At 46.6% G+C, this 22,024-nt stretch overlaps 2 protein-coding genes and 1 pseudogene across 2 annotated transcripts; 2 read left to right on the top strand and 1 right to left on the bottom strand.

The window, feature by feature from the left end:
* The first annotated feature begins 6,848 nt into the window (after window positions 1-6,848).
* On the top strand, window positions 6,849-9,020 carry LOC123115227 (probable L-type lectin-domain containing receptor kinase S.5; annotated as a pseudogene).
* Window positions 9,021-17,263: 8,243 nt separating this feature from the next.
* On the top strand, window positions 17,264-19,691 carry LOC123115226 (L-type lectin-domain containing receptor kinase IX.2-like). Its single transcript, XM_044536447.1, has 2 exons — window positions 17,264-18,590; window positions 18,832-19,691. Exons 1-2 carry the CDS (start codon window positions 17,264-17,266, stop codon window positions 19,689-19,691), a joined length of 2,187 nt encoding a protein of 728 aa, XP_044392382.1.
* Window positions 19,692-20,621: 930 nt separating this feature from the next.
* On the bottom strand, window positions 20,622-21,500 carry LOC123117538 (uncharacterized). Its single transcript, XM_044538272.1, has one exon. The coding sequence runs from the start codon at window positions 21,321-21,323 to the stop codon at window positions 20,655-20,657; it is 669 nt and encodes a 222-aa protein (XP_044394207.1). The 5' UTR covers window positions 21,324-21,500; the 3' UTR covers window positions 20,622-20,654.
* Window positions 21,501-22,024: the final 524 nt, after the last annotated feature.

The raw sequence follows: 22,024 nt of genomic DNA, 5'->3' as shown, positions 1-22,024 counted from the left end.
GGGGGCAATAGTTGCACGTAGGTTGCGGAATACTCCCTCCATTCCTAAATATAAGGTGTATTAATTTTTCACAAAGTCAACTGCTGTCTATGTTTGACCAACTTTACAGCAAAATATATAAAGATTTATAATACTAAATATATAAAATATAAAAATATAGTTCATGCTGAATCTAGTGATAATGATTTGGTATTCTAGATATTGATATTTTTGTCTATAAACTTGGTCAAACTTAGAGAAGTTTGACTTTTTAGAAAAATAATACACCTTATATTGAGGAACGGAGGGAGTAATAGTAGAAGGGGAGATTTCTTTGGAGGAATTTATGCAACCCGTGTGGCTAATTTTCTTAATATAGCTCCACGAGAGGGGGACATGATTGTGCCTCCTATTTATTTGGATAAAGAAGCTATGTTTGATCATCATTTTCTTGAGAGAAATGAACAATTCCTCCATTATCGACTAATCTATGACAGACGCAACGTCGTCCCTGTTACTCTTCCTGCTCCCTACCTTTTTGATTATCAGGCAAAAGGAAGATATGTTGTCACCAGGGAAGAAACAACTGAATATGAGAGGGGAATGGAGGTAGCTCGCCAACACACTGCTGCTCAGGAGGCGGTCGCCTCTGCATCTCAGTACTACTCCAGTTTCAGATATCAGCCAGGGGGTCATTGGTCTTAAACCAACTTAGGCCAAAAGCCTAAGCTTGGGGGAGTACGTATTTCTCACCGACTTTACATTCATGTTCACACACTAGTTGTCGGTGCTCATACTCTTTCATTGTATTATCCATGCTAGTTCAAATTTCTTTTTCTAGTTTTTCTTCTTGTGTGTTTGATAAACCTTAAGAAAAACCAAAAAAAAAATAGTTAGTTTAATTTCCATGCTTGTAGTAGAAATTAAAATGAAAACCCAAAAAGATTTCTAGATTCTTCTTTTACTTGTTGGGAGTTTTCCCGTGTAAATAGTTTTATTTTCTTTTCTTTCTTTTGGGGGTCGAGAAGACCATATTGAAAATGTTTAGTGGCTCTTATATGCATGATTGTTTATTTAATTTAGAGCCCATATTACTTGTCTTCTCTCTTGAGTTGAATGCTTGCAGATTCCAGCTTAGTCCAATGCACGTGCACTCTTATTATTATACACATCGTTCGGTCGTGCAAGTGAAAGACAATAATGACGACATATGATGGACTTATTGGGATGAGAAAAGCTGGTATGAACTCGACTTCTCTTGTTTTTGTAAATATAATGAGTTCATCGTTCCTAGGTCAGCTATTATGAAGTAAACATATTTGCAATGACATCTAGAGATTATAGTTACTTGTGACATGCTTGATTAGCTATGAGTTATAATGGTTTACCTTGCGTGCCAACATGCTATTAGAATGATTATGATGTGATATGATGGGATGGTATCCTCCTTTGAATGAATTGAGTGACTCGACTTGGCACATGTTCACGCATTTAGTTGAATCAAATCAACATAGCTTTCATGATATTTATGTTCATGGTGGGTTATATCCTACTCATGCTTGTATTCGGTGTGAATTAATTTTAATGCATGTTTACGACTGTTGTCGCTCTCTCAGTTGGTCGCTTCCCAGTCTTTTGCTAGCCTTCACCTGTACTAAGCGGGAATACTGCTTGTGCATCCAAACTCATTAAACCCCAAAGTTGTTCCATATGAGTCCACTATACCTTCCTATATGCGGTATTTACCTGCCGTTCCAAGTAAATTTGTATGTGCCAAACTCCAAACCTTCAAATGAAATTCTGTTTTGTATGCTCGAGCAGCTCATGTTACAATTAGGGCTGCCTATATCTTCCATGCTAGATGGGTTATTCTCAAGAGGAGTGGACTCCGCTCCTCATTCACGAGAAAGGGCCGGTAACCGGGATGCCCAGTCCCATGATCCAAAAAGATCAAAGCAAATCAAAATAATTAAACAAAACTCCCCCAGGGCTGTTGTATTTGGAGGCACTCGTTGTTTCGAGCAAGCCATGGATTGATGCTTGTTGGTGGTTGGGGGAGTATAAACCTTTACCATTCTGTTTGGGAACTACCTATAATGCATGTAGTATGGAAGATACAACCATCTCATAGTTGTTGCGTTGACAGCAAAAGTGTGCCGCACAAAATGTTATTCAATCTCTATTTTAAAATCGAGCTCTGGCACCTCTACAAATCCCTGCTTCCCTCTGCGAAGGGCCTATCTATTTACTTTTATGTTCAGTCATCACCCTTCTTATTAAAAAGCACCCGCTGGAGAGCACATTGTCATTTGCATTCATTACTATTGGTTTATATTGGGTATGACTTGACTGGATCTCTTTTACCATGAATTACAATGTTTAGTCAGTCCTTGATCTTTAAAGGTGCTCTGCATTTATGTTTTGCGGTCTCAGAAAGGGCTAGCGAGATACCATTTTGTTATATCATGTTATGATTATTTTGAGAAAGTGTTGCCATCCGAGTTTTATTATTATGGTTTGCTAGCTGATTATGCTATTGATATGAGTAATTGTGAGACCTATGTGTTATTGTGAGTATGGTTAGTTCATAATATTTGCCAAAACTTGAATGCTGACTTTTCATGTTACAACAACAAGAGCAAACAGAGTTTGTAAAAGTTTTTCTTTATCACTTTCAGTTTATCAACTGAATTGCTTGAGGACAAGCAAAGGTTTAAGTTTGGGGGAGTTGATACGTCTCCAACGTATCTACTTTTCCAATCACTTTTGCCCTTGTTTTGGACTCTAACTTGCATGATTTGAATGAAACTAACCTGGATTGACGCTGTTTTCAGCAGAACTGCCATGATGTTGTTTTATGTGTAGAAAAGAAAAGTTCTAGGAATGTCCTGGAAATCCACGGAGGTACCTTTTGGAATTAATAAGAATTTTTGGCGAAAGAATTAATGTCAGGGGGCCCACAACCTGTCCACGAGACAGGGGGGCGCGGCCTCCTATCTCGTGGGCCCCCTGGACCTCCACCGACGTCAATCCAACTCCATATATTCACGTTCGGGGAGAGAAAAATCAGAGAGAAAGTTTCATCGCGTTTTACAACACGGAGCCGCCGCCAAGCCCTAATCTCTCTCGGGAGGGCTGATCTGGAGTCCGTTCGGGGCTCCGGAGAGGGGGATTCATCGCCGTCGTCATCATCAACCATCCTCCATCACCAATTTCATGATGGTCACCGCCATGCGTGAGTAATTCCATCGTAGGCTTGCTGGACGGTGATGGGTTGGATGAGATTTACCATGTAATCAAGTTAGTTTTGTTAGGGTTTGATCCCTAGTATCCACTATGTTCTGGGATTGATGTTGCTATGAATTTGCTATGCTTAATGCTTGTCACTAGGGCCTGAGTGCCATGATTTCAGATCTGAATCTATTATGTTTTCATGAATATATGTGTGTTCTTGATCTTATCTTGCAAGTCTATAGTCACCTATTATGTGTTATGATCCGACAACCCCGAAGTGACAATAATCGGGATACTTCTCGGTGATGTATGTAGTTTGAGGAGTTCATGTATTCACTATGTGCTAATGCTTTGTTCTGGTTCTCTATTAAAAGGAGGCCTTAATATCCCTTAGTTTCCTCTAGGACCCCGCTTCCAAAGGAGGGTAGGACAAAAGATGTCATACAAGTTCTTTGCCATAAGCACGTATGACTATTTACGGAATACATGCCTACATTACATTGATGAATTGGAGCTAGTTCTATATCACCCTATGTTATAGCTATTGCATGAGGAATCGCATCCGGCATAATTATCCATCATTGATCCATTGCCTACGAGCTTTTCATATATTGTTCTTCGCTTATTTACTTTTCCGTTGATATTGTTACAACTACTACAAAAACCAAAGAACATTTATCTTTACTTTTGCTACCGTTACCTTTATTATCATACCACTTTTGCTACTAAACACTTGCTGCATATACTAAGTTATCCAGGTGTGGTTGAATTGACAACTCAACTGCTAATACTCAAGAATATTCTTTGGCTCCCATTGTGTCGAATCAATAAATTTGGGTTGAATACTGTATCCTCGAAAGCTGTTGCGATCCTCTATACTTGTGGGTTATCAGCTATATCACTTAACTCGGTAAGATGAGCCACAACAGTTTTAGATTCAAGGCCATAAAAAGGATCAGATTCAACCAAAGTAATTATTTCAGGATCAACGAAGAATTCATAATCCTTATCAGTAACACAGATAGGTGAAGTAGCAAAAGCAGGGTCAGGTTTCATTCTAGCATTAAGAGATTGCTGCTTCCATTTAGCTAATAACTTCTTAAGATCATATCTATCTTTGCAAGCAAAGATAGCTCTAGCAGCTTCCTCATCCATAACATAACCCTCAGGAACAACAGGTAATTCATAATCAAGGGGAGAACTTTCATCATCAATAATAGCATCTTCAATAATTTCATTCTCTCTAACCCTAGCAAGTTGTTCATCAAGAAATTCACCTAATGGCAAAGTAGTATCACACACAGAAGTAGTTTCATAAGTATCATGCATAGCAGAAGTGGCATCATCAATAACATGCGACATATCAGAATTCATAGCAGTAGCACGTTTAGGTGTCGCAAGCTTACTCAAAACAGAAGGAGAATCTAGTGCAGAGCTAGATGGCAATTCCTTACCTCCCCTCGTAGTTGAGGGAAAAAACTTTGTTCTTTCGTCTTTCAAGTTCCTCATAGTGATCAACAGATATAAATACCAAGTGACTCAAAGAATAGAGCTATGCTCCCCGGCAACGGCGCCAGAAATTAGTCTTGATAACCCACAAGTGTAGGGGATCGCAACAGCTTTCGAGGGTAGAGTATTCAACCCAAATTTATTGATTTGACACAAGGGAGCCAAAGAATATTCTTAAGTATTAGCAGTTGAGTTGTCAATTCAACCTCACCTGGATAACTTAGTATCTGCAGCAAATTATTTAGTACCAAAGTAGTGTGATAGTAATAGTAACAGTGGCAAAAGTAAAGATAGCAGTTTTGTAGTAGTTGTAACAGTAGCAACGAAAAAGTAAATAAGTGAATCACAAGATGTGAAAAGCTCGTAGGCATTGGATCAGTGATGGATATTTATGTCGGATGTGATTCCTCATGTAATAGCTATAACATAGGATGACACAGAACTAGCTCCAGTTTATCAATGTAATGTAGGCATGTATTCCGAATATAGTCATACGTGCTTATGGAAAAGAACTTGCATGACATCTTTTGTCCTACCCTCCCGTGGCAGCAGGGTCCTAGTGGAAACTAAGGGATATTAAGGCCTCCTTTTAATAGAGAACCGGACCAAAGCATTAACACACAGTGAATACATGAACTCCTCAAACTACGGTCATCACCGAGAAGTATCCCGATTATTGTTACTTCGGGGTTGTCGGATCATAACACATAATAGATGACTATAGACTTGCAAGATAGGATCAAGAACACACATATATTCATGAAAACATAATAGGTTCAGATATGAAATCATGGCACTCGGGCCCTAGTGACAAGTATTAAGCATAGCAAAGTCATAGCAACATCAATCTCAGAACATAGTGGATACTAGGGATCAAACCCTAACAAAACTAACTTGATTACATGGTAAATCTCATCCAACCCATCACCGTCCAGCAAGCCTACGATGGAATTACTCACGCACGGAGGTGAGCATCATGAAATTGGTGATGGAGGTTGGTTGATGACGACGACGACGACGAATCCCCCTCTCCGGAGCCCCGAACGAACTCCAGATCAGCCCTCCCGAGAGAGATTAGGGCTTGGCGGCGGCTCCATATCGTAAAACGTGATGAAACTTTCTCTCTGATTTTTCTCTCTGCGAAACAGAATATATGGAGTTGGAGTTGAGGTCGGTGGAGCCTCAGGGGACCCACGAGACAGGGGGCACGCCCAGGGGGGAGGGCGCGCCCCCCACCCTCGTGGACAGGGTGTGGGCCCCTGGTCTATTCTTTCGCGAGTATTTTTTATATTTTCCAAAACTCATCTCGGTGGATTTTCAGGTCATTCCGAGAACTTTTGTTTTCTGCACAATAAACAACATCATGGCAGTTCTGCCGAAAACAGCGTCAGTCCAGGTTAGTTTCATTCAAATCATGCAAGTTAGAGTCCAAAACAAGGGCAAAAGTGTTTGGAAAAGTAGATACGTTGGAGACGTATCAAGCAGCTAAGCATCGACGAGGCGTTGTTCAGCATCACCATGGTCTATCAGCCGCTGATGGACCAGAGCTGTAGTGGCCTCACCTTCCTGATCCTCTCTTACAGGTTGCTAACAAGTCTCGAGGCGTATGTGGGGGCAAATAGCTCCTTAGCGAAGCAACTGGTGGCCATAGATATCTCCAACCCTACAACCCGAAGGGCCTCCGTCTCCGGCAGCTCCGTCTCTATCAGGATCGGTGCACTGGATAACCTCACCACCTCGGGCACGAGGTATAACAATAGCATCATGGTTGTCGTCATCAACATTGATCCGGTGGCAGCTGCCATCTCTAACTATTCAGTGTGGATTGACTACGACCGTGTGGGGCATAGCCTGTCGGTCTACATGGACGTTGAGGGTAAGCTCAAGCCTGGTAACACCATAGCCGAGGTGAACCTTAGGATCAGCAGCAATGATTTCCCATACGTCTGTTTCGGCCTCCTCTCGACGACCGCGCAGCTGCTTCGTGCCGGAGGCATAAATTGCGTGCAACAGTCGAGGGCCTACCTCGCTACTACCAGGAGCAGGAGGACAAAGCAGGTGGGTTACTGTCGAGGAAGGAAACCATCATAACCTCCATCCTCGGGTCGATAGCCGCCACCGCCGGGATGGCTGCCGCCGTGGCGTGCTACTTTAGCTCTAGGTATCGGCGGTGGCACAAGGACCTAGACAAGCTCGCCAGGTCTATGGAGCTCTCCCAGCGCCGTCCCAAAGAAGATCGACTTCGCTGACATCTACAAGGCCACCCGCAACTTCCATGAAGACATGAAGCTCGATGGAGGTGGGTCCGGTACAGTGTACAGGTGCACGCTCCCTGTTGCCGCTTCTAAGACGGAGCAACCGATGGATGTGGCCATCAAGAGGTTCACTCGTGACGTGCAGGACCGCCGCTACAATGACTTCCTCGCTGAGGTTAGCATCATCAACCAGTTGCGCCACAAGAACATCATCCCCCTCATCGGTGAGCATTGTCTAACTACTACTACGATTCATTATAAGTGTTGTAGATTTAAATTTACCCGAGTTCAAAACTGCAACACTTATTTTGGATTGAAAAAAGTACTCCCTCCTCTCCATAATGTATTATGAGACAAAGGGAGTACTCTCTCCGTTACAAAATATAGTGCTTCCTCTATTCTTGTGCTTCAATTTTGACCATAAATTTAATCAACGAGACCGACTGCGGCGGGAGGAAAAGTTATACCAGTGAATTCGTATTCAAATGAAGTTTTCGATTATATAATTTTTCTCTCGCCACAGTCTGTCTTGTTAGTTAAATTTATGGTCAAAGTTGGACCTCGGAAAGCGCGGGCGCACTATATTTTTGAATGGAGGGAGTAGTATTTAATGTAATTCTGATGTCACTTTAGCCCCTCACTACTCCCAAAGTTTATTTGTAGGGCTTTATTTTAACTTGGACTTAAGATTTTGTATGACTCTCCGCTTAAATATTTAGGAAGAATGATTAGGCCCTATTTGGTTCATAAGTTTTAGGACTTTTTTTAGTCCCAACTTATAAGTATCAAATCCTTAAAAAGTCCCTACATGTTTGGTTCCTAGGACTTAAGTCCCTATAAAACCATATTACAACTATAAGTCCCTATAAGACTCTCCTTGAAAGTCTTATTTCATAAGTCTCAAATGCCCACTTTAAGTCCCTATAAGTACCTCCTGTTTGGTTTAGATGGGATTTATAGGGACTTTTTTAAGTCTCTAAACCAATAAGTTCCTGGAAACAAACACCCTCTTAGTGTCTTTGTTACTCCCATTGTTTGATTCATTATTGGAAGCGTACAAAATTTTAGTTCATTATCACTCATTCATTATTTGTCGGTTTAACCTTCGTTACATATCCATTCTAGGCTTCTAATTACGCACTCATAGAACTACAGATGTCGAAGGATGATTTTCCTAACTATATGCGCTTCATCATTTTTCAGGCTGGTCTTATAACAAGGGTGTGCCGCTGCTTGTGTTTGAGTTCATGGCTAAATGGCAGTTTAGACCAACATCTCTTCCATGGAGGCGGTAGTTACACTAGACAGCACCACACCAGTAATGCCATCGGGCAATGGGAAACACGTTACGAGATTCTCAAGGGCATAGCCACCGCCTTGCACTATGTCCACCACGAGTACGAGCCTCTGGTGCTCCACCGTGACATCAAAGCGAGTAACATCATGTTGGACTCGAGCTTCCGCGCTCGCCTCGGCGACTTTGGCTTGGCTTCCACCGTCGCCGTTGATAGGAACTCCATCACTGGCATGGGTGGTACATGGGGCTACATCGCACCAGAGTATCCAGTTTGCCCCCAGGCAACACGACAAACGGACATCTATGCGCTCGGTGTGCTCATCCTCGAGGTTGTCATAGGACAACGGGCGCTCGTTGATCATCAGGTGGTGGATGACGATGACATCCACATCACCGATAGGGTGTGGCGTCAGCACCATGAGGGGAAGTTACTGGAGTGCATGGATGCCATGTTGATCAATGATTCTTCCCCTGATGATGAGGAGCAGCTAGACACTATCGGCGATGTGAAACGCATGTTGCTCCTGGGCTTGGCCTGCAGCGACCCGAACCCGTCAAACCGGCCAACCATGCCTGAAGTGGTGCGTGTCATCGCCAAGTCAAGTCCGCCGCCACATGTTCCTCCTCAGAAGCCAATATTTGTGTGGCCACCGCAGGAAGAGGGGCGTTCAGGGGCCTCCGATGATGATAGCACGGGTACATCGATGATGAATAATCTCGACAAGAGTATCGTAAGCACCACCTGACCACTAGAGAACATGCCTCATTTCAACTCCAACATTCTGTGTACGTCACGGCAAGCAATTCCTCTGGTCCATGAGGAAATGCTAAGGAGCATATATAGTGAAAATGAAAATTCACTTGTTTCATTTAATGTTGATGTGATTTTGCCCAATTTAAGAAGCTTGAGTATTTGTTATGTATAAGTTAATGTCATGAGTCATATGTATGAAATAAATAAATATATACTGTATATCAGATTTTGGCCATCACCATCGACTTAAATATAGAACAATCGAATCAGATATAGGCACTCATATTGACAACGTGTATAGTTGCCTTTGCTGTACAAGGCATGGAAAGTCTAAGATTGATGTCCAACAAACTATGATAAGCACCATCAAGCCCTTAGTTTATGTTGATGTCCAATCCATTCTCGTAGTTTCGAGGCAATAGTGATATTTTTGGAGAGTTGCTCTCTTAGTCTGTTTTAGTGAAGTTTAGAGGGCCCTGTTTGGTAGGTGTAGAAGTACCATTTCTGTCGTATTTTTGTTAACAGTTTTGCTCGTCGGTGCTTGCCGCAGCGTGACATTTGTTGCCGGCAGAACGATCCCTTGAAGTATGATTATCTAAGGACTAACGGATGGCCAACTTAGACCACGCCTTTGTCAGCCATGTGCAATACAATATGCTTAAAGGTGAGTACATATCTCAATAAGATACTTGCTGAATAGGATAGGGACATGTAAATTCAATTAAAGTAGTCGTACTATGAAGACCAGGAATACCGGGCAATTGACTGAACGCTAATGATTTCGCTATGCAGGCCGGCCGCTTGTTCCACATACGTACGCAGGTAACGCAGCTACTCTGCCCGGCCAGCCAATCACACATGGTGGGGCCAAAGACTCCAGCAAATTGTTCCCCAGTAATAGGCTCTACTATGCCGCCAAATGGTGGGGTCAAAGACTCGATCTTTCTTTTAGTTACAACATTGTTTCATCCTCCTATTTAGCATCTTTCCGGAAGAACCCCCGCCCTCCTATTTAGCTTTGGGAAAACTATGGAGACCTACGAAAATCAACACGAGATGGCGTTATATCAGCTCAAGCAGCAGTTTGTCCCATGTCTCCTCCTGTCGATCAACACTTTCTTTTCTCACGCGGCGCCGGGCTATGGAAATGCCTCGAAAACTCCAACCTAGATTGAGGAGCAACCAGACCTTTGGACGGGGCGCGGATTCTCTACCTTGCTGTGGCGAAGGCACCGGTGACTTCGCCACAGGATCAAGAATGGAAGGCTAAGATCGCTGCAAGTATTGTCCCGAGTATTGTTCACATGAAATTACTGTTTGTTCGTACTGTTGAAAGTACTGTTTGGATCCCTTGTAGCATCCAATCTGGGACATTGGTTTCCAATCCGACGGGTGAAACTGATCAAAGCTAGAGGTTACTGTTTACCTATGCCTTTGCCACAGCAAGGCAGAGAATCCACATCCCTCTGGACGACACCATGGCAATCCCTAAACAGCGCCTGTAGCACCCCTTATAGCATCTCTAGCAGACCCCGTATTATGCCGACCCTGTTTTACGGGTCGGCTACGCGGGGTCTGCTCGACCGCAGCCCGCATCGACCCGTAAACCGAAAACCCCCGATAAGCGAATTTGACAGCGATTCTGACAATTGAGTTCAAATTCGAACAACTAAACATAGTTCGCACGCAAATAAAATCATTGTTTTGTATGACAAACACAAAAGGACTTCATGCAAAAGCGACGACCACGTCCATCGTCATCTTGGTCGCTTTTCACCCGTTGCCATGATCTTCACTCCGCACCACCTCCATCGATGCCATCGCCGCCCCCGAATCCATCGACGACACTTGTTCCAACTCCGACACCGAAAGTATCGCCGAGCGCACTGAATGCATCAGCGGCACTGGTTCCAAATCCCGACGAGAAAGCATTGCCAGCACTGAAGCACGCACCGGCCAACGCTAGAATCCTCCTCTTCAAGATGTCTCTCCTTGCCATATCATGCCATTCTTTGGTGATGTCGTCCATGTCATCGCGGTTCATTGTCATGATCCTATTCTCTTCGGCAAGAAGCTTGGACATGGCTTTGTTCTCAGTGGCACGTGCTATTCTCTCCTCAATGGCCGCCTTGTGCAACCACTAGTAGAAAACATGGCATCAGTCCTGGTTCCAGAGGGCCTTTAGTCCGGGTTCTGGAACTGGGACAAAATGATCGGGACTAATGCCCATTATTTTTAGTCCCGGTTGGCTTACGAAACGGGACTAAAGGAGCTCCACGTGGCCGCTGTGGGGCGCCCAGGCAAGGGGACCTTTAGTCCCGGTTGGTGTACCAACCGGGACTAAAAGGCAGCCACGCGTCATCAGCTCCCGGGCGATGGTTTTTTTTAAAGGGGGTTAAGGGGTTTTGGAGGGTTTAGGGGTTTCATATTGTGTTAGCTAGCTACTACATATAGAAAGAAGTGACCTCTCTTTCTCCGTGCTTGGTCGACGCTAGCTAGTACATATAGAGAGAGCTCCACGCTAGCTAGTAAGCAAATGAAGGAACCATTAGTTACACAACATCGTCATGAACATATATAGAGAGAAGTGACCTCTCTTTCTCTGTTCTTGGTCGAACAACAAGTTTTCGTATATCTATCTGACGCTAGTACATATGTACAATATAACATCTCTTACGATCCCTAACATCATCTACCTAAAATCCATTTGCAAATCTGTATGGTATTCTCCGTTTTAGGTATGACGTGGTCAACAAAGAATCCCGCCAATTCCTCTTGCATTGCTCGTATGCGATCATGTGGTAGGAGTTCATCCCGCATCTGCCAGATCTAATTTAAAGAAGGGAGTCAATACATATATATGAATGAAATTCAACACAAGTGATGGTAATAAAAAAGAATTATGAATATTGTTTACGTACTTCAAATTGTTTTGAAGTTATGCCCCGCTCAAGGGTCGACTTGCGAATGAACTCGCAAACGTAGTATCCACATAAATTGTTTTCGGGTGCCTGCCACAAGCACTTTACGAGAATAGGGTTCAATCAAACTGATAATCAAGCATGATAACGGTATTGATAAAACTAGAATCAATGAGAGATGCACGAAACTAGCTAGTACTACTTACTTTCGGGTGTGTAAATCGCAGCTCCTTCTTCAGACCCGGGACCATTCCAGTGAACTTTTTCCAAACCCTGCCCGACAAAGAAAATGATTACTTGATATCAGGAAATGAACGAAAGTTGCTGATATGGTGCGACAATGATTGAACTTACCTCTGGAGCATTTCACTCATGTCCGCCCACTCCTTTTCCTCTTTATGTCTCGAGTCTAAGATAGTTACTACTGCCCCGTCAAGCTTAATGGATAGCAGAATAAAGTGGAATCTGCGCACGCATAACTCATCAACTAAACTTAACCTCGAGTAAGCAAAACCGAATATGCACAAGATAGTTACACTCACTTGAAGTTGTAAGGAAAGAGTATTTCCCTTTTGTTTTGATGTCGAAGGAAGGCTTTTAGCAAGTTATCCTCAGTGTTGGTGGCTCTATTTTGTACCACCCATTCATTTACGGTATTTGGGCTAATGAACCAAATGTCATAGATTTGTCCTCTTTTGCATTCAACGATCCTCAATCTGCATAATATAGTGAGGATAATTATATATACATGCAATGAACTAGCTGAACTAGAGACTTGATTACAGAAATAATACTTACAGATAGTAGCAAGTCATGAGTTGTTTCTCGATGGACTCTTGATTGAATAACTGAAATAATATAATTCCACAAATTCAACAGGCATCAAGTCGACTCCAATGAAGTTATGCTCATCTTTAATTCCCAGCATCATACTTTCGGTCCCAGACTTGCTGCAGGTTTCCAACAAGTACCAGTCATGCAATCTTTGCATCTCCTAAAGACCTCTACTATCTCAGCCATTTCAAACTGTACATCATCGCCCATGTAATCACCAAGAGTGGTACCGGGCGCTAGCCCTGGATGATTAGCGATATCTCTAGACACCTTGAGTGGGGCACATGATTGCTTCTCCTGTTCGACGAGCTGGGGAATTGTTTTCCCACATCGTCTGGCAGCACTGGTAGTACTTCCCGATCGCCTCGCTTCATCATATGTCTTTGCAATAGAGCGATCATAGTGTGATTGCGGCGGAGGTGGTGGTGGACGGTTAAGGGCATCCAGAGTGCGCTTCGCTTTCATCGGATCTATTGTTTCCTTCGGAGGTGGACGTTTCTATTCAAAATGGGCCTGCACTTCGGCATCCACGATGTCCTTGGTTTCCTCGTCAGCCCTCTCATATGGTAACTTTGGAGGAGCCATGAGGCTTGGACCAGCTTTGAATTTCTTCCTGCCTGTTGTATTGCTAGCCGCCAGAGCGACGATGGCTCTCTTCCGCCGCTGCTGAGGAGGCGAAGTCCGCTGATGCGCAGGAGACAGCTGAGGTGAAAGAGGACTCTGCTGAGGGGGCCTCCTCCGCTGGAGACGGCGGCTGAGGCGGCGGAAACAGCTCACACACCGGAGACGTCTCAGGCAGCTGAGACGGCTAAGCTAGACCGTGAGAAGTCTGCCGAGGGGCCTCCTCCGGCTGAGTCTGCTGAGGCGGCGTCCAGTTTGTAAGCTTGATGTTCTCCTTTCTTCATAGACAGGTACTCCTTAAGACATTTTCCAGAAGAATCTCCCCTTCACCTATAGGGTACTCAAGCTCCAGCGCCTCAAATCCCTCCATTATTTCATCCACCCGACAATAGAAAAGCCATGTGGAATCGGACGACAATGGAAAGTTCCCTCAGCTCTAGGAGATAAGACAGAGCCGACCGCCACCTTCAAGGTCAGGTTATGGCATTTTGCCATTAGCACACAATGTTTATTCTCCGTGATACTATCCACGGGGTACCGAGGAGCCGTGATATTAGGCTGAACAAGCTCCATGGAAGCCACGTTGCTTCTCTGCTGAGATGGTGGGGTAGCTTCAGGGGCAGTGTCGAATGAAGGATCTTTGTGCCACTGAGATGGTTGGCCGGTAGCTCCCTGGCTCTCAAGTTCCTCTAGTTTCGCTAATCTTGTATCGATCTTCTGCATTTCGCTTGCTTCCTCTTTCTTCTTTTTCTCTCGGCTTCTATAACCACCGCTATCGGGAAATCCATGCACCCACGAAAAAAAGTTTCGTGGCATTTGGACTCCGTTTGGTATTGATATTCTGCGAAGTAAAAAATCAACTGGCATTGGGCACTATGGCAATAAGTTAGTCCCAAAAAATGATATAAATTTGCTAGTAAATGAGTATAAAACATCCAAGAATGATACTTTAAGCATGGAACAATCAAAAATTATAGATACGTTGGAGACGCATCAGCTGCGTATCAGGCGACGCTGGCGGCTGCCCTATAGGAAAGCGAGGAGGACGAGCAGCGCAAGGCGGCGGAGGAGGAGGAGGCGGCGTACCAAGCGCGCATGGCGGATGCCATGACGCTCTCCGCTGCTGGCGACTGCGTCGTGTCGCCGTTGAGGCCACCGTCCCCCGTCAAGGCCGAGCCGGCTCCACCCACCATCAAGCCGGAGAGCTTCTCATGAAACAGGGTGGTGCGCGAGTGGGTAAGCGCGCCAGCGAACTGGTTGGGGGCGACGCCGGCTCAGGAGCAGCTCTACCTCGAGCAATGGCGGCATCAAAGGCTGGCTGAGGAGCGCCGCGAGGGTGAGTACCTCGAGATGCTGAAGCACGACGCGGAGGAGGAGCGCCGCGAGGTGGAGGAGGAGGAGCGCCTTGCCCGCGGTGGGCCAGCCTAGACGGCGGCAGTACAGCCAGCGGCGGATGACATCGCTTGAGCGTGGTTGACGACGTTTCCTTGGGCTGGCTCAGCGGCGACGCTCATCGACCTTACCGACCACGATGAGGATGCCTAGAGCAGCGCACCTCCTCGTAGTTTTTAATTTTATTTAATGTTTTAATTTGTAAAAGTGGAATTGTGGGAAGGCCAGCATTAATGTATTTTATGATTATATCTAAAGAAAGTCTTCTTTTTTAGGGATCTAAAGGAAGTCTTTAGTCTTCACCGCGGCATGGTGCTGAGTGGTTTGGCCGGTTGGATAGAGACATGCATGATGCATGTGAAGTTCGATTCCAGGACTAGTTAACGGATGGCCAACTAAAACCGTCGCTTTAAAAAGAGCGTCTGGTGTGACCAGTTCTTCATGTGCAATACAATATGCTTAAAGATGACTACATATCTGGATAAGATACCTGCTGAACGGACAGAGATCACGTGACTTGGCAAGTCACGCTGTATCTGGCGGCTATGCATCAGCCACTCAAACGCCATCCAAGGGACAGCAACCGTCCAAAGCAGAAACACCCCCACACTTGTCCATACAGCGTAGCACAAGCCAGGACAAAGTCATTAGAAAATACAAATACTAATACTTTTCCAGACAATTAACAATTAACAGTAACAATCAGTTAAGAATAAAAAAAACACATTTTCAGCCTGTTTGCGTTATACAAATGACATTGTATACCGAGTGCAAGTGCTCATCATTTATTAGTCACCTAGAGCATCTCCAAGGCGGACCTGCAAACCTCCTGCAACCGTCCGGACCGCGCTGTCCGGACTGAGGAAGCCATCCAACACAGTCCTGTATCGGTCCGCGGAGCGGTCCGGACGCGATTTCTCCCGCAAATCGGAGACAAAAATGGAGGAGGTTTACGGGAGCCCGGACCGATCCCAAGCCCGTTTCTGACCGCCCTGGCCAACCAAAAACCCCTCCTCACTCCCGCGTGCGCTCCCACACGGCGTCAGCTGCCCACACATATGCAGCTGTAGAGCGCGCCACTCAACATTAAAGTCGGCTCAGGGCGGATGCGACCTCTCGTTGCCTCGGCCATTGAAGCGGCGCACTGACCGAGGATGCCATCTGTGATGCGTCTCCGGTGTCCGTGCATGTTCAATGCCGGAGATGCTTGGCTGGACGGGACGGATATCTATCGCGCCCCTTCAGTGCCGTTGTCCGTTCATCTGCCGTCATTAAGCAGGCTCGCCGACCGAGAAACCCACTCCGACGCCGCGTTTTGATGCACCCGGACGCCCGGCCTCACCAGAATCTGCGATATAAAGGCGGCCACACCCGGGATAACTACACAGCCGCATCTCCTACACGCCGCCGGTGAACCATCAGCCGGCCCGGTGGGACGACGACAGTCAAGGCGCCACCATTTCCCTCGTCGACCTCACGTCCACCGGCGACGGACAAATCTATCATGTTTGTACGAAAACCCGGCCGTGTTTGCATGAATTTCATCCGTTTTGTTGAAATATAGTTTGAACTGTATGCGACTAGTGTTTGCATGAACCAAGCGTCGTGTTGTTGTTAATGGGGGTTAGCGCACGGACGAGCACCGTTTGAATGCGGAGAGAAGACGCGTGCATCAGGAAGCGGCGCATGCGACGCTATTGGCTGGTACACCGCTTCAATGCCAGCTCCAGTGGGAGGTCACATCTACTCTGGGCCGACATGAATGCGACACCGACAATTTCAAGTGGCGCTAACCGCTTCGGGCGGGAAAGCACACGAGCGAGGGAGAGAGTTTTGGGTGGGTCAGGATTATCGGACGTGTGCGTGGCAGCAGTCCGGACGCCCGCAAAGTCCTCCTCTCCCCCCGGTTTGCTTCTAGTTTGCGGTAAAAAAGGACATCCGGACGAGTCGACGGATAGATGTGGGACTGTATTGGATGGCAAAACATGTTTGAATAGTGCTATGTGGATCGTATATGTGCGATTTAAGGGTACACGTCGAAGATATCCTAACTGGCTAGAAAAATTATAATCACTTCACTCAGTATACAATGCCATTTGTATAACGCAGACAGGTTTGTATTGTTAACTGACTGAACTAATGACCGAAAACGAGCTGAAAAACTAATGTTCGGTTCGGCTGTGCTGCGCTGGATGGACCGAGCGTGTAAGAGTGGGGTGTTTTTGTTCTGGATGGCTGCTGTCCGTTGGATGGTGTTTGAATGGCTGATGTATAGCCGCAAGTTGCAGCGTGACTTGCTATGGACAAGTCACCTGATCTCTGTCCGGCCGGGTCGGGTGCGTGCATCTATATAAAATGAAATGAAATGATTGTGGAATCTTCATAAGCAAGCTCACTCACTGGCTAACTAGTATATGAAGCAAGCTTAGCGATTAAGGCGAGGCTAGAAAGAGTGGGGAAACCTTCAATGGCGTTAGATCAGCCCAAGCAGCTTGTCTCATGTTTTCTCCTCCTGTTGACCATGGTGTCCTTGTCCCAGGCGAAGGCGCAGCAGTGCAAAAGCCCTGATTCCGACCAGGATCGGAGGACAAACTACACCATGGACAATGCCTTCGAATTCCATCTGATCGACAAAGCATCCGGCAGGGTCATCAGCTTCGCCCGTAACTCCTTCTCCAACTCCAATGTGAGTAACACGGTTGACCTCAGCTTCCTCCGTGACCTCTTCGTGTCTGATTCCTATGTGAACAATACAGTAGCGTTGTCCACCTTCGGTCTATGGCGACCTCTCTCGCGTGTTCGCTACGAGCTGCTGGGGTCGTTCAGCGTCACCATCGTCTATCAGCCGCTGCCGGACCAGAGCCTTAGTGGCCTCGCCTTCCTCATCATCCCTTTCTCCGAGCGAACGGATCTCGTGTACGGGGCAAATAGCTCCTTGGCGAAGCAGCTGGTGGCCAGCGATGTCGGCTCGCTCCACCTTTTGAAACCTACATCTGGAAGCGCTCCCGTCTCCGGTAGCTCCGTCTCCGCCTCCGCCAGGATTGGTGCGCTGGCTAACCTCACGGCCAGAAGGTACGATAGTAGCGTCATGGTTGTCGATATCAACATCGATCAGGTGGCAGCTGCCATGTCTAGCTATTCGGTGTGGATCGACTACGACCGTGTGGGGCGTAGCCTGTCGGTCTACGTGGACTTTGCAGGCAAGCCCAAGCCTAACAAAACCATAGTTGAGACGCACAACATCAGCAACCTGGATTCCCCATTCTTCTATTTTGGCCTCCTCTCCACCACCCAGCAGCGGCTTCGGGCTGGAGACATCACATGGAGCGCAACCGTCGACGACCTCCCTCCCCCTGTCTACTACCCCAACAAAGGCGGCTTCCTAACAAAGAAAGTAACCATCCTGTTCTCAGTCTTTGGGTCCGTAGCCGCTGCAGCCGCGATGGCTGCCGCCGTGGCATGCTACTTAAACTCGATGTACCGGCGGTGGCACAAGGACCTGGTCCAGCTCGCCAAATCCATGGAGCGCCTCCCTGGAGTCCCAACCAAGGTCGACTTCGCCGACATCAACAAGGCCACCCGCAACTTCCATGACGACATGAAGCTTGGTGGAGGCGGGTTTGGCACCGTCTATAGATGCACGCTTCCCCCCGCCGCTTCCAAAATGGAGCGACAGATGGACGTTGCCATCAAAAGGTTTACGCGCGATGTGCAGAACCGCCGCTACGACGACTTCCTCGCCGAGGTCAGCATCATCAACCGGCTGCGCCACAAGAACATCGTCCCCCTCATCGGTGAGCATCATCCAAATGTACATTTAATATAATTAAGTTGGTCTGTGAACTCTCGCAGTTGGGTGAGTCTTTGTTTCGTTTATTAAGCGCTGTTCTGATTTGGATTTGAACTTTTATATTGGTGGATACATGTTGTACATGACCTAAATATATTCAGATAATTTCCAGCAGGTCCTATATGCACTTGTAGAAATACATACACACTAATTTTCATAACTCTGCACACGTAAACAAATTTCAGGGTGGTCATACAACAAAGGAGTACCGCTGCTTGTGTTCGAGTTCATGAGAAACGGTAGCCTAGACCAACATCTCTTCCACAGAGGTGGCGGCGGCACCAGACAGCGGAACACTGATGGCGCCATCCGGCAATGGGCAACCCGCTATGAGATCATCAGGGGCGTAGCCACCGGCCTGCACTATGTCCACCACGAGTACGAGCCCATGGTGCTTCACCGTGACATCAAGGCAAGCAACATCATGCTGGACTCGAGCTTCCAGGCCCGTCTTGGTGACTTCGGCCTGGCCTGCACTGTCTCCGTCGACAGGAACTCCGTCACCGGCATGGGTGGCACCTGGGGCTACATCGCTCCAGAGTACCCGGTTAGCCGCAAGGCGACGCGGCGGACTGATATCTATGCGCTTGGGGTGCTCATCCTCGAGGTTGTCACTGGGCTGCGGGCATTGGCTGACCACGAGGTGGTGGATGACGATGACATGCATATCACCGATAGGGTGTGGCGTCTTTACCGTGAGGGAAGGCTACTGGAGTGTGTTGATGCCATGTTGACTGATGGTTCTACTCCGGACGACGAGGAGCAGCTAGATACTACTGACGATGTGGAACGCTTGCTGCTCCTAGGCCTGGCGTGTAGCAACCCAAACCCGTCAGACCGGCCAACCATGCCTGATGTGGTGCGGGTCATCGCCAAGTCGGCACCGCCACCACAGGTGCCTCCTCAAAAGCCAAGATTCGTGTGGCCACCGCAGGAAGAGGGACGTTCAGTGACCTCCGATGGTGGTGGTAGCACGGGTACATCGATGATGAGTAATCTCGACAATAGTATGGCAAGCGCCACCGAAGGACATGCCTCATTTTAACTCCAACACTCTGTCTACGTCACGGCAGGCAGTGCCTCTGTTCCATGAGGAAATGCTAACGAGCATATAGTAAAAATAAAAATTCACTTGTTGCCTTTAATGTTGATGTGATTTTGCTTAATTAAAGAAGCTTGAGTATTTGTTATGTAGTACAGTGTAAGTTAATGTCACGAGTCATATGTATGAAAGAAATAAATATATCAGATTAGATGGCCATCACCATCGACTTAAATATAGAACAATCCAATTAGATGTACACACTCATATTGACAACGTGTATGATAAACAACGTCAAGCGTTTCGTTTATGTTGGTTTCCAATCCATTCACACGAAGTATGTAAGAAATTTTGTGAAGCTTTATAATCTTCAGAAACATGCTTCACACCCATATGGCCTCATGAGCTGATTTCTTAGAGCTAGCGCACCGGGCAACAGTGATATATTTTGGAGAGTTGGTCTCATGATCTGTTTTAGTGAAGTTTAATTAGAGGGCCGTGTTTGGTAGGTGTAGAAGTACGTATCATTTTTTTTTAACATCAGTACAGACACAAGCGCTCATATACACGCGTATACACTCACCCCTATGAACGCACATACACGCACACCCTACCCCTATGAGCACCTCTGAAAGACTGAGCCGGCATATCATCTTGAGATTTACGAAGTCACCGTAGGCGCTTCGTCGTCGACGGGAATATCTCCTTCCACTGAAAGCGCATAACCGGAAATCCTGAAATAAATCCAGAAATAAATGCGAGCATCAGGATTTGAACCCTGGTGGGTTGGGGATACCACAGTCCCTCTAACCATCCAACCACAGGTTGGTCTGCCGTATCATTTCTGTCGTGTTGCTGTTAACAGTTTTGCTCGTCGGTGCTTGCCGCAGCGTGACATTTGTTGCCGGCAGAACGATCCCTTTTTTTTTGAACAGAGAAAGGGTCCGGAAGGACCCAGAGCATCCATTAACTATCAGCGGCTGCAGTACAGAGCTCATACCAGGACTCAAAAGAAAAGGAAATTACATCATAGTCCCTGAAACTAACAAGGAGGACCCCATCCCAATGATTAAGATTACAATCGGGTCCAATGCTCAACTCCAGCGTAGATCCAGTCCGGCCATCACCGGGGACGTGACCACTTGGGATCACCGGACCGCCACTACTCCATCTCCGGACAAAGATGGAAGAAGAGGACTCCATGTTGAAGTTGAACAGCTGCCTCTCAAATGGCATCAAGCCAGGAGGAAGAAACGAAGCCAGCATGGCTTCACAAGGCCGCCCTTCGGCCAGAAAGGTCACCGGGGAGGCGTCGGAGACCGGCAGCTCCAGTGGGCGCCGTAGCTCCACTCCAAGCACCGATGAGAATATGCACAAACCTAATCGAAACAAACTTGCGCTCCACCTCTTCCACTTTCTGTCCCCATCTCCACGACAGCGACGAACAAATGGAACAAGGCGACGGAGATCCTCCAGATCAGGGAAAGATTCGAGCTTATTAGGGGAGCTATCACCAGATCTACCACCCGCTGTCGACTTCCACCATGGAAGCTCACCTCGGGAGAGAACCAGCCGCCAGGCGCTGCTCGAGGACGCCTGGACGAAGCTCCAACTCGACATCACGTCAAACGCCATAGAGGCAAACCTAGACTCAGTCCTAAACCTAATCTTACACCTACTTGACGGAGGAGAGACCTGGCTAACTTCCCCATGCTCGCTCACGACGGCAGCACCGCCGGAGGAGGAGGGCCAAGGAGTCGGGCGACACTTTTCTTGTGCGACTCTCAACGGTGCAGAACGATCCCTTGAGGTATGATTATCTAAAAGGAACTTGTAGTTTTGACTGTTGACTCTTGACCTGTTGGATAGAGACATGCATAAGTCGATCCAAGGACTAACGGATGGCCAACTTAGACCACGCCTTTGTCAGCCATGTGCAATACAATATGCTTAAAGGTGAGTACATATCTCAATAAGATACTTGCTGAATAGGATAGGGACATGTAAATTCAATCAAAGTAGTCGTACTATGAAGACCAGGAATACCGGGCAATTGACTGAACGCTAATGAATTTGCTATGCAGGTAACGCAGCTACTCTGCCCGGCCAGCCAATCACACATGGTGGGGCCAAAGACTCCAGCAAATTGTTCCCCAGTAATAGGCTCTACTATGCCGCCAAATGGCGGGGTCAAATTGTTCACCTGTCTCATAGTTTTCTCAATGTTTTTTAGAGCATCTCCAGCTGTTGGCCCCCCAGTACGCATAAAAATTGCCTCCTGGGGACGAGCTGGGGATACAATCGGCGCTGAGGGCGGTTTTGCGCCCAGCCGTCGC

Source organism: Triticum aestivum, chromosome 5B, assembly GCF_018294505.1.
Source record: "Triticum aestivum cultivar Chinese Spring chromosome 5B, IWGSC CS RefSeq v2.1, whole genome shotgun sequence".
Classification (NCBI taxonomy): Eukaryota; Viridiplantae; Streptophyta; class Magnoliopsida; order Poales; family Poaceae; genus Triticum; species Triticum aestivum.
The sequence above is the reverse complement of the archived record's forward strand: the minus strand, read 5'-3'. Positions and strand labels throughout refer to the sequence as shown.

What these genes read in the sequence shown, in the direction of transcription:
- LOC123115226 (XM_044536447.1), top strand. Translation starts at nt 17,264, where the DNA reads ATGGCGTTAGATCAGCCCAAGCAGCTTGTCTCATGTTTTCTCCTCCTG. An exon ending in GAACATCGTCCCCCTCATCG is followed by an intron (nt 18,591 to 18,831) that starts GTGAGCATCATC and finishes AACAAATTTCAG; the next exon opens with GGTGGTCATACAACAAAGGA.
- LOC123117538 (XM_044538272.1), bottom strand. Translation starts at nt 21,323, where the DNA reads ATGGCGTTTGACGTGATGTCGAGTTGGAGCTTCGTCCAGGCGTCCTCG.